The 14,966-nt window shown below is 37.4% G+C and overlaps 1 protein-coding gene across 1 annotated transcript; it reads left to right on the forward strand.

Moving 5' to 3' along the window:
* Nucleotides 1–6,157: 6,157 nt before the first annotated feature.
* Nucleotides 6,158–13,092, forward strand: slc26a10 (solute carrier family 26 member 10). Its single transcript, XM_030137901.1, has 18 exons — nucleotides 6,158–6,595; nucleotides 7,137–7,247; nucleotides 7,379–7,536; nucleotides 7,667–7,831; nucleotides 7,925–8,077; nucleotides 8,162–8,244; nucleotides 8,326–8,473; nucleotides 8,554–8,667; nucleotides 9,948–10,025; nucleotides 10,116–10,211; nucleotides 10,886–10,992; nucleotides 11,152–11,221; nucleotides 11,338–11,520; nucleotides 11,624–11,678; nucleotides 11,903–11,991; nucleotides 12,086–12,140; nucleotides 12,243–12,349; nucleotides 12,435–13,092. Exons 1-18 carry the CDS (start codon nucleotides 6,298–6,300, stop codon nucleotides 12,471–12,473), a joined length of 2,109 nt encoding a protein of 702 aa, XP_029993761.1. The 5' UTR covers nucleotides 6,158–6,297; the 3' UTR covers nucleotides 12,474–13,092.
* The last annotated feature ends 1,874 nt before the right edge of the window (nucleotides 13,093–14,966 follow it).

Here is a 14,966-nt window from a genome sequence, read left to right on the forward strand (position 1 = left end):
AAATAAGCATACGTATTTATTACTCATTCTATTTTCTTTGGATACAACAAGAAAATACAGGAAATACATGCACAGCCTTAAAAGACAAGACAAAACAGAACTAAATGCATTTTAAAGATTAAAGTCAGTATTTAGTGTGACCCCTGACCCCATGACAAGATGCAACACAAACAGTTAGAAACATTCGACATGTGTTGAATGAAACCTGGAATAAAAAACAGAAAATTCATGCAATAAATCTTAAATTGTCTGAACAAAAGGGTTAAATACATATTAAGTGCAAATGGAGGTTAACACTAAATACGACTAATTTGTTTATAGAAGTTGTTTTTTCCCTGAAACTTTTCATTTTAATGTTGTACATACATCCTAAAATAATATATTCAGATTTTATCTTATGACAAAAACTGAGAAATGCATATGTGTGGTCATTATAACTTTAATAAATCAACAAATCTAATGTTGGCATAAGACTTTTGCACAGAGCTGTATATTTAAAAAAGAGCATGTTATTTGTCAGAAAGCTTTACATCACTTGACACACTTGGCGTCCGCAGAAAGGTGTTAATACCCTACTTGTTGTTACTTTTACGCTGACTCAAGAGCTCCGGCCTTCATCAACAATACGGCGGTATGCTTTTTCTGTCTCGTCATGCCACTCAGGTATTCATTTTCATTGTTTGAATGTATAACGAGTTGTGTATGTTATGATGGAGCAGAGGGGTTTTGTCTAGTGTGGGGTTAACACTCCATATCCTTTTCCATTCAACGCATTGTTCCTTTTACCACTGATTAATATCTTGTTTAAACAGCCCGCAGACACACCATGCCGTCGGTGTGTGCATAAATTCTCTGGAGCTGATCAACACAATGGCTCACATTCCTGGCATTTAGAGGAAGTTCCTTATATCACTGCATCTCCTCTCCACTGGAGACACAGACATTCTAGGAATATGACACTGGAACAAAAACAACTCCCCACATGCATGTCTGTTTATTTCATTTAATTTATTACATCAGCAGACACACACTACCCCGTTACTTTTGCAGACAGTGATTGACCTCATATCTGCACTATGTTTGACTACATCATTGGCAATGCGTTGCTTTTAACCCTTTAACCCCTGAGACAGTATTTCAGGTAAACGTGCTGCTGTGAATTTGCATCTGTAGAAGTGTCATAAAAGTTGCTGTGAGAATGTGCTTGTGTTTCTTTTCTTCAGTGGTGGTGTGTTTTAGGGTCAAAACAGGGTGAAATAACAGAAAAAGACAAAGAGAGGAATTTAGGTTTTACAGGTTTTTACTAATTAACCCTGTAAAGTCTGACCCATTAAATCATTGACAGAAAATTCCAGTTCTTTGAAACTGGAGCCTTTATGAGTCCCTCTGAAAAAGCAAAAAAATGTTGTTTCAAATATCAATTTCCATGTATGAGTTTCAATTTTGTATCATATTTGATACATTGGGTCTCAATGCTGAAATGTTATTTTTTTTGAACAAACAAAAACATAATATAACACAAACATGTCTAACAAATTGGTAATTCCTTTTCAAAATTGGCAAAGTCCTGCCTCCTTCCTCATTAAAGCTGCATATGACTTTCATCACCAATTTTTCATCAAATCTGTAAAACCTGAGTCATAGTCTAAGTATCAGGAATCCATAAGTCTTTTTGTGATTACGTACCTGAATCTCTTCCCTCAGAATGAACAATTTCGAAGTGTACTCCACCACAAACAATTCATTTGTTTACAAACAGAGCCAGTAGGTCACTCAGGTATTTTCGGAAATTTAGCACGATGTGCATTGTGGGAAGCGGAGCTCCACGCAGCTGCATTATGGCTGCAGCGGCAACAAATACAGAAGTGGCTTCATTGTCTCTTGCTACTGCAGCTGCAAAATACCATAGTGACCTACTGGCTCTGTTTGTAAACAAATGTATTGTTTATGGTGGAGTACACTTGAAATTGTTCACCTTGAGGGAAGAGATTCAGGTGCATAATCATGGAGAGACTTACAGATTTGTCATGTTTAGGCTATGACTCAGGTTTCATAAATTCGATGAAAAATTGGTGACGAAAGTCTTATGCAGCTTTAATGAAAATCTCATAGTGTCACTGGAAAGGCCTCTGGTGAACACCCCCCCGGTGGATTATCCCTGTATTGCATGTATCTATATTGTATATGTCAGGTTTTTCAAGAAAAAAAAAATCTCACTGATCATGTAGGGGTCTTCAAAACTCAAGTATCAAATATGATACATTTAGTATTAAAGAGTTAAGAAACTCAGAATGTACATTAATAAGAGATTTAGGATGTTGAACATTTACTGTGAATTGGAACAAAAGCAAGTATTTGAATTCTGGCCCAGTAGTTTTTGTTTTGGGGCTCTTTTTTCTAAATCAGTCCAGCTGCTTTTTGGCACCTGGTTGAATTCCAAAAAGCAGTTACACGGTCAAAACTCGGTAAAAACACTGTTAAAAAAATTATAAAAGAAAATTACCACAACACTGCAAACAACAGTAAAAACAAAAAACACAGGAAAATGGTATAAAAAAAAAAAAAAAAGCCCAAACAGTCTTTTTATAGTGAGTCGGTTTCACTCACTGTTCTGTGTTTTAAAGCCCATTCCACAGGTGGTGGGGGGTGCACTGAGCTTGTTCAGATGTCTGTGGAAAGAACATGGTCGGTTCTATCAACACATTTTGAAAATTTTTTTATTGAGCAAACGCTGGAATTTTTACGAATATTTAAAATAAATCATGTATTCAGAACGAGCACCACAGACATGTCAGGGGTTAAAGGGTTAATGGAAACACAATAGCATCCACATACTTTTTATTCAACTCTAATCCCTGTTTTCCTTTTCTAAATTTAGAAACAACAATAGTCATTTGGAAGATTGGATTCATTTATTGGGGTTACATCATCTGACCTGTCTCCAGCACTGTCGCTGTGTGTGGGATTACAAATCACCCCCTAAAACACCCCCCACCAACACTGATCTGATGAGGAGATGCTCTGTATAAGACTAAAAATAGTGTGTGTTACAGCTTCAAAAATCTGTCTTAACAAGGTTTGCTTATAATAACAATCTTGACAGTGATCCTAATTCTCCTCTGAACAGTCATCATTTTGTTATCAGGTTACAAACTTTGTCCTGCCCAGTCTAATCAGTTCCATTGTCCTTGTTTCTAAGTTTAAAAGTCACTGATGCTCTCACAATTTAGAATAAAAACTTACAGGGGAGAAAGAGACAGACTGGATTTGGCAGAGATTCAATCAGTTTTGAAGTTACATTTGTCATGTTTTTTTGTGGTTTCCTGCTATCGTGTTCATTAACTGTGCAAAATTATCCTGCAGGGATGTCTCTGAGTATGATTCCACATTCATCTGATGAAAGTTTCTCTGTTCTTAGAGATCAAGAATCGAACCTTGAAAATATTACAGTGCCAGCAGCAGAGGTGGCAAAAGTACTCACATTCTGTACTTAAGTAGAAGTACAGCTACTTGTGTGAAAAAGTAGTGTGAAGAAGTACTGATTCAACTCCTTTACTTAAGTAAAAGTAAAAAAGTACAGCTTCTCAATTGTAATAAAGTACATAAGTAAAAAGTAAATCTGCATTTTTGCCATGAATAAAACAATAGTTATTTAACCAAACAAAATCATAAAAGTTTCTGTTTTCTAATTCCACAGTGAATGATACTGACTAGAGTCCTGCACCAGGTAACCAGCAAACACATGCAGGAACAGGTATACAAAACAAATTAAAAGAATTTTCACAGGCACAGATAAAATTAAATGAAATGCAGGTTGGTAGCGGGTGAGGAAGTGAAAAAATAAAAGAAGATTCATGAATGAAAATAACTGTCAGGACATTTAATGATGATGATCATCTAACTTCACTGTGATTGATCCACAGCTGGTTTGTTTTATTTTGAAGTGAGTTTCATCTCTGTTTACATCCAGACACAGATGTCATTGAGCAGCACATATTAGATTTATTGATGGCATGTTTTTTAGCCAAAAATAAAGCCCTTAAAAGTGAGTTACTGTGTAGACAATGTCTTTAATCACGGGTCGGGTTGCAGTACTCAGCTACTCAGTGGGTACAGGCGGAAAAGTTTGGAAAAAGTGGACCCATGCAAGACTCTGGTTCTGACCCTGTACAGGATTCTGGTACTGACCCTGTACAGGACTCCAGTACTGACCCCGTACAGGACTCTGGTATTGACCCCGTGCAGGACTCTGGTACTGACCCTGGTCACAGCCTGTGCTCCTCTCTCTCACTGATTTTTCCTCTGAAGTCACGTATTTTACACACTGTCACAGCCCTTTAGTTTGAAAAAGTAACGAGCCTGTTCTGAGAATGTAAGGAGTACAAAGTACAGATATTTATGTAAAAATGTAGGGAGTAAAAGTAAAAAGATGCTAGAAAAATAAATACTCAAGTAAAGTACAGATACCTAAAAAATCTACTTAAGTACAGTAACAAAGTACTTGTACTTCGTTACTTTTCACCTCTGGCCAACAGGAATCTACACAGCCTGAGCTGAAAAAAATCTCACCTGGATTTCACTCTGTAAATAGTTCAGATCCTTCCATTTGATATTTATAAGTGATTAATGTCTCATCTGTAGTTCTTGAACCCTAACTGATGAGAAGAGAGGCAGAAGAAGTGATTACCCATCATGCCTTGTACCTACAGTATAAGCCTGTTATGATCTGGGGCTGCTTCAGTTGGTCAGCAACATTAAGGGTCCAGATATGACTGTGAATATATGCTGTAATAAAACCTAAAGGGGTGGGAGAATGAGGGACTTTTTTGTCCAGGCTGTGTGTATTGCATTGTCCAAAGCACAAACAGACACAGAAACAGACGTTTAGGAAGGCGTGTGCACACAGTGAACAGCTTTTGCATATTTAGATATCCTGTATCCTGGAAGAAGCGTTTCTATTTGAACTTTAACAAAGCCATGGAGCTTTTCTGTAGAATACTGTGATGTGCAGAACTGTTGATTATTTAATCTTAAAACTTGTCCATTCAGTAAAATACATGTGGTAACATTTGTCTTTATCGTACACTGCCGCTTCATCGTTATTGTACTTCAAACGTGCAGTGAACATATTGTGTGGGCAGCTTTCTTTCCGTCTAGCCAAGGTCTAGGCCCATTCAAGCTCAGATCCTTGGGTGTTGTCCTGTGCAACAATAGCATATGGTGGCATTGCCTGCACTTCCTCACGTAGTCTCATGGGATGGGAGACGTCTTTCATGAGAAGGGACAGGTTCATTCACAGGGGTCTTACGCTTGGGACATATTCTCCGTTTGCTGTTACAATCATCAGAGTCAAACCAAAGACTGGCCTTTTAACGCCCTCACATTCCCAGAAAGCATTTGCATTAACTGACTTCTTATCAATTTTGGATCATGTGGGAACTTTTAGATCAGTCCAACCACTTTTATCTGTATTATCTTGTATTTAGCCAAAGCTCCCTTGTATCTGACAAAGAACAACATCTCACTCATCACATGCAGCCTCTTATCAGAGTCAAGTTGTGGTTTGATCCATGAACCAGGCTGCTATGTGTGATTGAGTTTCACAGGGGGTCTCATGGGTACCAAATTTAAACACCCACCCATTACAGATATCCATCCTTCTCGGAAATGAACTCCTTGCTAACAGACATGGTTTGAGGTTACACCTCAGATCCATCAACAATAGTACTTTGATGTCTTTAGACATTTCACAGTGCCATACATTGTAGGACTTAAATGTACCTCTTTTATGCTTGAACCTCCCACATAGCTCTCTGGAGAGGACATAATCCTATGTTAGATAGGACTGTGTGGTGCAGAAGAGTGTGTGTGTGTGTGTGTGTGTGTGTGTGTGTGTGTGTGTGTGTGTGTGTGTGTGTGTGTGTGTGTGTGTGTGTGTGTGTTTTTAGAGGGAGGGGTCTCAGTGAAGGATAGGCAGATTTCATTTCTGACTTTTTTCTTTTGCAGCTGAGAAAAAAAAAAAGAACACCAAAAAACAAAACAAAACACAATGAGCAGTAGGACCCAGAGGATTTTTGAAGAAAAAAAAAAAAAAAAAAAAAAAACTGGACATGCACACCTTTATGTGGTCTGGGGCAAGACAAGGATGTAAAAAAAAAAAGTTTTGAAGACTGTAAGAAAAAAGCCTGAGCTTTGAGCCATGTCATTGGCTAAGAAGAGTCTGACAGGAAAATGCAGAGTCTGCTATATATGTAATGCAATAGACAACAGATTTACTGATTCCACGGCAACGTTTGGATGGTGATCATCAATTATCACAACACGGACGACATGAGCGCTTCGGTGGCCGTGTACAGGAATATCTACACGGAGGACCGCTTCAAACAGGCCTTCGGCTCTGAGGACAGCACCAATGGAAGTCTGCGGCTCCGGGAGAGACTCACCGGGAGGTGCAGGTGTTCAAGGAGAGCCTGGCTCCACCTGCTCAGAGACAGGGTCCCCATTTTCAGCTGGCTGCCCAGATACAGGCTCAAGAAGTGGATTTTAGGAGATACTGTAGCCGGACTGACAGTGGGCGTTCTTCATATTCCACAAGGTAAGGAAGTCATGAACACAAAAGAATAACTTTCCTCTACTTCTGATGATGATGATAATAATAATAATAATAATAATAATAATAATAATAATAATAATAATAACAAAGAATAAGCTATTATTATTATTAATAATAGTAATATTAGTATTAATGATAATAATAATAATAACAACGAATAAGTTATTATTATTATCATTATTATGTTTGATGATGATGATAATAATAATAATAATAATAATAATAATAATAATAATAATAATAATAACAATAATAGTAGTTGTAGTGCAAATGAAAAAAGTAAAGTAAAAAAGTAAGGTTTTCTGATTCAGGATATGTAGTAAATATTTAATTTGGCACATTCATGAGTACAGACTTAACTGTAATAATATCAAATGTCAACCTGCATAACAATCTCTTTTATTGAGTTTTTTTCTCAATTAACTCTTCACCTACTTTGACCTCAGTGTGGGACATAAAAACATATTCAGTTCTTAACATGGAATAAAATGTTCATGATGTGTCCTTGTGTTTCCCTGAACAGGCATGGCCTTCGCTCTACTCACATCTGTGGCGCCAATATTCGGCCTCTACACCTCCTTCTTTCCTGTGGTCCTCTATATGTTTTTTGGCACAGGTCGTCACGTGTCAACAGGTAATACAGAAACATTTAATATTTTTTACAGAGCATGCCATAAAGATGGATGAGGATTTAATTAGTGGCTGTGTTATGTGGCATTTAGGCTCATTATGTTTACACTGTTGGGATGTCTGGTGTTTTCCCAGGCACCTTTGCGGTGGTGAGTCTGATGACTGGCTCTGTGGTGGAGCAGTTGGTTCCCACTCCTCTGGAGATGAACTCCAGTTCTTCTCAAGCAGATGAATTTGAAGCTCAGAGGATTGCGGTGGCCTCTGCAGTAGCACTCCTCTCAGGAATTATTATGGTAATCCAGATGGATAAAATAAAGACTATTTAAGAGAGATGGTAGCTCTTTATTCAATGTTTGTTAAGAGTGTCACCATCGATTCCCTGAAATGACCCATTATGTTATTTGTTGACTTCTTGTGCTGCAGCTCTGTATGTTTGGTCTTCAGCTGGGATTCCTCTCTACATATCTGTCAGAACCCATTGTTAAAGCTTTCACTAGTGCTGCTGCATTCCATGTCACCGTCTCACAGCTGCAAAGCATGCTGGGTCTGCGGCTTTCTCGCCACACAGGGACCTTCTCCCTCTTCAAGGTAGTCTGAGGTTTCTTGATATTGTGTTTGAACTGGAAACGCACAGGTAGAGTTTGAGGGTTTCTTATCCATCACTTCCTCTTCTATGTTTAGACTCTTGCATCAGTGATGGAGAACCTGCCCCACACCAACATGGCTGAGCTGCTCATCTCCTTAGTGTGTTTAGCTGTCCTCGTTCCAGTTAAGGAGATCAACATGCGGTACAAGCAGCGCCTGCGTACACCTATCCCTGTGGAGATCCTCACAGTCAGTCAACATTTGATAAATACCATCATACATTTAATAATTGCATTATAATGATCCAGTTAAAAGTATCATATCCTCTACCAGGTAATCCTAGCTACAGTCGTGGCCTATGCCTCCTCACTGGACTCTGCTTACAGCATCGAGATAGTTGGACACATCCCAGCTGGGTAATATTTGGTCTGATCTGAAAAAATTCAGACAATCTCTTTCATTTCCGGTTGTCTGACTTTTATTTCTCCTATCAACAGATTCCCAAGGCCACGCATGCCAGCCTTAAATGCTTTTCCTGAAATTGCAGGAGACACAATAGCAATAACATTTGTTGGCTATGCTGTGTCAGTTTCACTGGCGATGATTTATGCCGATAAACACGGCTATTCAATACACCCCAACCAGGTAAACATGAGCAATCTTACGCTCACTTCCTGAACTGTTCATTTCTCTCGGTTTTGTATTGAATCTGTGTTTGATTGCAGGAGCTGCTGGCTCATGGCATCTCCAACACAGTCTCCTCTTTTTTCACCTGCTTCCCCAGCTCAGCCACTCTGGCCACCACTAATATACTGGAGAGCGCTGGAGGATATACACAGGTACTATATGCATGTTGTTCTTAGACATCTGGGCTTTCATGATTTTTTATAGTATTTTCAGGAAATGGAAACTAAATGGAAACGAAAACTAATGTAATGTGGTTACAACTCTAAAAATTAAATGTCCATATGGCTTACTTGCACAAGCACGTTGTTTTTTAGAACATAGTTTAACCCTTTAACAACGGCAGTCTCTCCGGTGCTACATTTTGCACTTTACTGCATTCAAATGACTCTAACTCCTGAACTGTTTGCGCTATCCTCAAAACTCAAATGACATCGAAAAGCCAAGATCCTGAGCTCTCTGACACTATATAACACTTTATGGCAGCAATGTGGGACTGTAGAAAGGAACTGTTTCAAAGACTTCCACACAGGCTAAAAAATACCTGGAAGTAACAAAATATGAAGTCATAACTTACATACCGAAAGACCAAAAAAAAACAAAAACAAAAACAAAAAAGCATGTAAAATAGTTGAAAGTTTATTTCTGTAATGTCAGAAAGTTTCGTTGTGGATATTTATAGTTGTTTCTGATAATAAATATACTAAGAAATTCCAGTCTGTTTTTTTTTCTTCTAAACTACACTGTTTTAAGCATTTATTATCTATAATAATAATATTGACAGTTAAGTTCTTCCTGAAAACAAAGATGCAAAAGAACTGGCTAAAAATACTTTGTCTGACACCTAGTTGGTCTGTTATAATGACAGTCTTAAAAGGGTTCAAACTTTATTATTTTAATACATTTTGAGAGTATAACTGTGGCCTAATAGAACGTGAATGTGGTATAACTGTAATACTTTGTGCCAAATTAAACAAACTTTAAAACAGAAAAATACCCTATCAACAAGTGTGACTTAATCTTATATGTGAACTTTTTAATAGTAAATGAATGTTATGGAACAGCAATGTTTTGGATATTGGGATTAATTTGGGGAATTGAATCAATAGAGTCAAAATCATGAAACGTCAAGAAGTCTTTTTTATAACTGAGTAAGAGAACCATGTGAAAGAAAATGTCACAGAACAAACTCTGTAGACTCTGAGTAGCCTTTATTAGTAACATTAGTAACTAATGTTACTTAATGTATAGGGATGTACCTTTGATTCTGCCAATCAATTACAGATTTACAGACTTTAATTTTACTTGAAGGTGGATAAGCGTCCTGGACATCATGACCACCACATACTAAACATTCCAAACCACTTTAATGCAGATAAAATCATAGTTAAAAGACAAGCCATTTTCATTATAAGATGTTTTTGTATTCCTGCAGCTCTCCGGCCTGTTTGCTAGTCTGGTTGTCCTGATCGTGCTGCTGCTGATCGGACCGCTCTTCTACTTCTTACCCAAGGTGTGTTTTCATGTGTGTGTCTGTACAAACATAAGGGAGGGAGAAAGAGAATCCACTCATGTGCCTCTTCGTCTTCGTCTCTCTCCTCAGGCAGTACTGGCATGCATCAATGTCACCAGCCTCAGGCAGATGTTCCTACAGTTCCAGGACCTACCCGAACTGTGGAGGATCAGCAAAATTGACTTTGTAAGACCAGTGACTATTGTAAAAATGTAATATGTAAGAGAAGAGTTTTCAAATAAACATTCCAAACCAGAGTAGAGTCGAGTCTCCAAATATGGACCCGAACCAGCAGACAGAAAAATGATAATTACTTCTCAAGTTGCCATAGGTGATTTATAAAGCACAGCTAATTGTTTTTTTTTTCCTATAATTTCATTCACTGGAACATAATTTATAAGATTGCTAAGAACAAACACTTCTAAAACATTCAAAAGTCTTGTTAAATAGCAAAAATAGCATTTTCACTATACTCAAACAAGGAAAGTGAGAAGAGTTGACATTAGCTGTCATTTTTTTGTTTTTTTTTTCTTACCTTAATCTCTTCGCATAATCAGTAATTGAGGTGGACTACTGGGGTTTCCATACAGTTTAGTTTTTGCTGACTAATTTCTAATAATACCTGATACATCATAGTTCTATGGTTGTTTGAAATAAACACAAATTTAACCTCTGACACTTGCCTATTAATCAGGCCATGCACAGATAACACATGCGATAAGCTGCATACATCCTTGCATGTTCAGGCTGATTGCTTGGCTGGGATTAACCTTTTTTTTCCTTATACACAGACATGCGTCTATTGTTAATTGTTTTGTCCTGACATGAAGATAAGTGATTGTGGCCATGTCTTTGTGTAGATGGTTTGGGTGGTAACCTGGCTGTCTGTTGTGGTACTTAATGTTGACCTTGGCCTGGCCATTGGGGTGGTTTTCTCCATGATGACCGTCATCTGTCGCACACAAAGGTAAATTACACTTTCCATTCTGCTAATTCTCTGCCTAATTCAATAGATCTGAAAGCTGAAAGGTGAATTTACCTTTAGACAAAAATGTGATCAGTAAGTCAACAAAGTATCATTTAAGACCTGATAAACGTGTAATATGTAATAAGATGTTTCATTTAGGGCTGGATGTTCGGTGCTTGGCAGAGCCAGCAACACAGAGATTTACAGACCTCTGGAGAAACACAGGAAGGTGAGAGGATCTTATTGTGTAATCTCTAATGTCCTATTCAGAGGACTGATAACCATTGTTTCAAAGGCAGCACAGCTGGAATACCATTGAAAGTTGAGGTCTCGTTTTCCTTTCAGTGTTATGAAGTGCCAGGGGTGAAGATCTTGACCTATAACGGACCTATTTACTATGGCAACCGTAGCTTCTTCAGGGAGGAAATAAGCAGGCTTTTGGGCCTCACACCAGAGAAAATCCGAAGTCAGGAAAAAGCCAGGAAAGCCCTGGAGAAACGGGAGAGAGAGGCCACCATCAACACTGTGGTACGACTGCTGCGATCACTGAACCCCCATAGTCACAATACACAGTTTACATTGTAAAACTGAGTGCTATTCCATGATATTTGTATTGTTTTTGTGCTTTTAGGATAGAGGAATTGCAAACACATTGTTTTCCTCGGAAAATGAGATCTTTAAATCTGGTAAGTACAAAAGATTTTTGAGCAGGATTTATAAATTTATATAAATTATAAAATGATTTATAAATCTATATATGCAAATGTCTCATTCTAATCTCATCTAGAGGTAGAGTTTGGCTATTGTAAATTTATATTAATTTTTTTAGTCCACTCTATTTACGTTTTTTGTAGATAATCATGTGGTGCAGGTAACTTCTAGAAAAGCCACACGTCCTTTTTTCCTGCAGAGACATCTGAGAATGACGTCCAGGCAGTGCTGATCGACTGCAGCAGCGTTACATTTGTTGACGTCGCAGGAGCAAGACTCTTCACACAGGTTATTTTCTAAATTTTTGTATGAGTCACAACTGTCTCCGGGCATTTGTCAAAACATCTAGTCACTGTGATTTTTTTGGGTCATTTTTTTTCAGACGTGCACTGAATGTCAGAAAGTTGGAATCTGTGTGTATTTGGCAAACTGTAATGGTAAGCCTGCGTGCGAATGAATACATTTTTTAAAAAAACTTTCTTGGTTATTTGATTTCATTCTACAGCTCATTTTATGTCCTCATTGTTGATTTCTGTCAGAGAGCGTCTTAAAGATTCTCACATCCAGTGGCCTGATGAACTACATGAACCCTCAGCATATTTTTGTCACTGTCCATGATGCTGTAATGTATATTCAACAACAAACAGTAAGTACAAATATAGACTGTACTTTCAAAATAATGAGCGGATTCTTCACACAGTAACAATAATAACACTTTTCCTGTCCAATAGGAAAAACCCTCAGAGAGCACCACAACTGTTTGGGTATGAAGCAGATAGTCTGTGATGACCTGGACTCCCATCAAGCAAACAGTGGAGGATTTTAGGACATCGTACTTTAATTAAGAGGAGACTTCAAGTCTATAAGGAGCACTCCAGCATTTGGTCCAGATAGTACTGTTCACCAGTGTTTCCTAGAAGCAGTAGCCTGTTGTAGCACTCTGTCATGAACTACAGTAACTATCACATTACAGCGGTGTGTTACCAGTTTGGACATTCTCTTACTGGCACACTTAAATTAAATTGCTAGCAATAGAAAACACAAATGTTATTACTCCACAGCATATACATGTAGTGTACAAACAGTGCAGAAAAAAATGCATTAAAATGTAATTAGTTTAAACTTTAATGTCAATTACTTCATTTTTATTGTCATATATGCTGGACATTAGAATTGCAATATTTATTTACTTTTTTCTTGGTTGCAATACAGAGATAAATATAAAGTGCACTGAATATTTGGTTAAAGAACTGTGTGTATTTATATTGTTTGCAATGCGCCCTTGAATATACTGTATAAATGCTGATCTGTACTGCCTTAAAATATTTGTTCTTCTAACTCCAGAGGGACAAAGTTTGTCAGTGAGGGAAGTTTTGGAAATAAATTCTTTAAAAAGGAATTGATTTTGTTAGAGTTAAAACTAATTGTCGAAGTTTGTACAATATGATGGGTTTGTATTTAAGGAGACTGTGGAATGTGAAGCATGCCGCTTTGTCAGATCTGAGAGAAGAAGAGCACTCTTTGTATTTACAGAGGCACTTCTGGACAGGATGTCGGCACTGAAATACATTCATAAGTACTGTAGAAAAAAACAAAAACAAATACAGGATTCACATCACAACAAAGCTAAGACCACAAGTGTTCATGGAACCAAAGGACAGAAGCCCAGGTACTTATTTTATTTAAAGACACAGAAATTTGTACATTTTTTTCAGTGCAAGAAGAGGTGATAATATGTGACAATCACATTATATTTAGACAACAGGAATAGAGGAGAGATGGAAAAAATTCCAAAGCAAAAGAAAACTAAGTATTCAAGAAATCTTAAGAGAAGACATCTAAGTATTACACAGTATTTCCCATAAAGTTGGAATAATTTTGTTTTCAGACACATTCCTCTATTTACTCCTATTCATACACATCAGCAGTCACCCTTGAGCAGGTACAGTGATTACATACTGAATCCCAATTACACTTTATTTATCAAGAATAAATCACATTGTCAGAATCATTTCATGAGAAGAGCTAAAAAATATTGTATTCAAACTTTGTGGATAACTGTATTATTCAGTCACCTTTTGATGAATTAAACTTTTGTGAATGAACTGTGTAAATGATGAGAAATAGTTTGAATACATAACAAAACTGTATCCTGTCTGTAAATAAGTGAGAAACTGATGTTAAAAACACTAAGACAAGTTCAGTGTGAATCATGCAGGATGCTACTTTTCTAAATTATTACATGTTGCTGCCCTCTGCTGTCCAACAGTTAAAGGGTTTGTACCCACTACTCCTCATCATAATCCTGTTACCTTGACCTGATAAAACTATACCTACTGTGAGTTCAAAACCAGGACAAAAAAGAAAAAAAACCTAATTATTTCCTTGCTTGATGTTGGATAGCCAAGTTATTAATTTTTTCCAGTGCATATTTCAAAGAGGCCTCTAGACACTGTACCCTTTGGGTTTTCCCTTTAAAGCTCAAGGAGTATTTCACTAATTGGCAGGAAGTAGTCCACTTCAATTAGAGAACATGGTACACAAGGCTTTGGCCAGCTGTTTACTAAGCCAGATTCGTCAGGCAGAGGTACTAACATGCACACATACGCAGGCACGAATTCAAAAAACAACCCTGAAAACTCAGGAAGGTCATTGCATTAACGACAAACCTGTACATGAAAAAGTGCTTACAGGTAATATTATAAAAACAGAGAAAATGTACTTTATGTAGGCTACAGTATGTTATACTTGTAATTATGTCAGCAGATTCACACACAATAATGTTTTAATTTCCCTCACAGTAATTGCCAATACCCTTGGATTTATTTTTGTCACAAAACAAAAACAGAATACATGGACATAAGAAATAAAAAAAAATCACAAAGCATGTACAAAATAATTCCTATCAAATATCAAATGGTAAAAAACAGTAATAAATTCTGACCCATTCCATATAAAAATCTTCATTGTTATATTTATTACCATATGAATAATCTACCCCCCCCCCCCCCCACACACACACACACACACACACACACACTACTACTACTACAATTAATAATGATGGACATGAATAAGTGGATGAATTGACTTTTCATTAGTGCATTTTGTCTGAGCTTATGTTTCCATCTTGTGGTGAAAAGTTGTCATGACAGTCTTTGGGCCTAAATGACTGGACTCTATGCACAGCCCCACTACTTCCTGAACTTCAGGTGGGTCCTTTATTTCCTGTCTTTCATTATTGGACACACTGATTAATCCAG

Source organism: Sphaeramia orbicularis, chromosome 7 (assembly GCF_902148855.1).
Source record: "Sphaeramia orbicularis chromosome 7, fSphaOr1.1, whole genome shotgun sequence".
Classification (NCBI taxonomy): Eukaryota; Metazoa; Chordata; class Actinopteri; order Kurtiformes; family Apogonidae; genus Sphaeramia; species Sphaeramia orbicularis.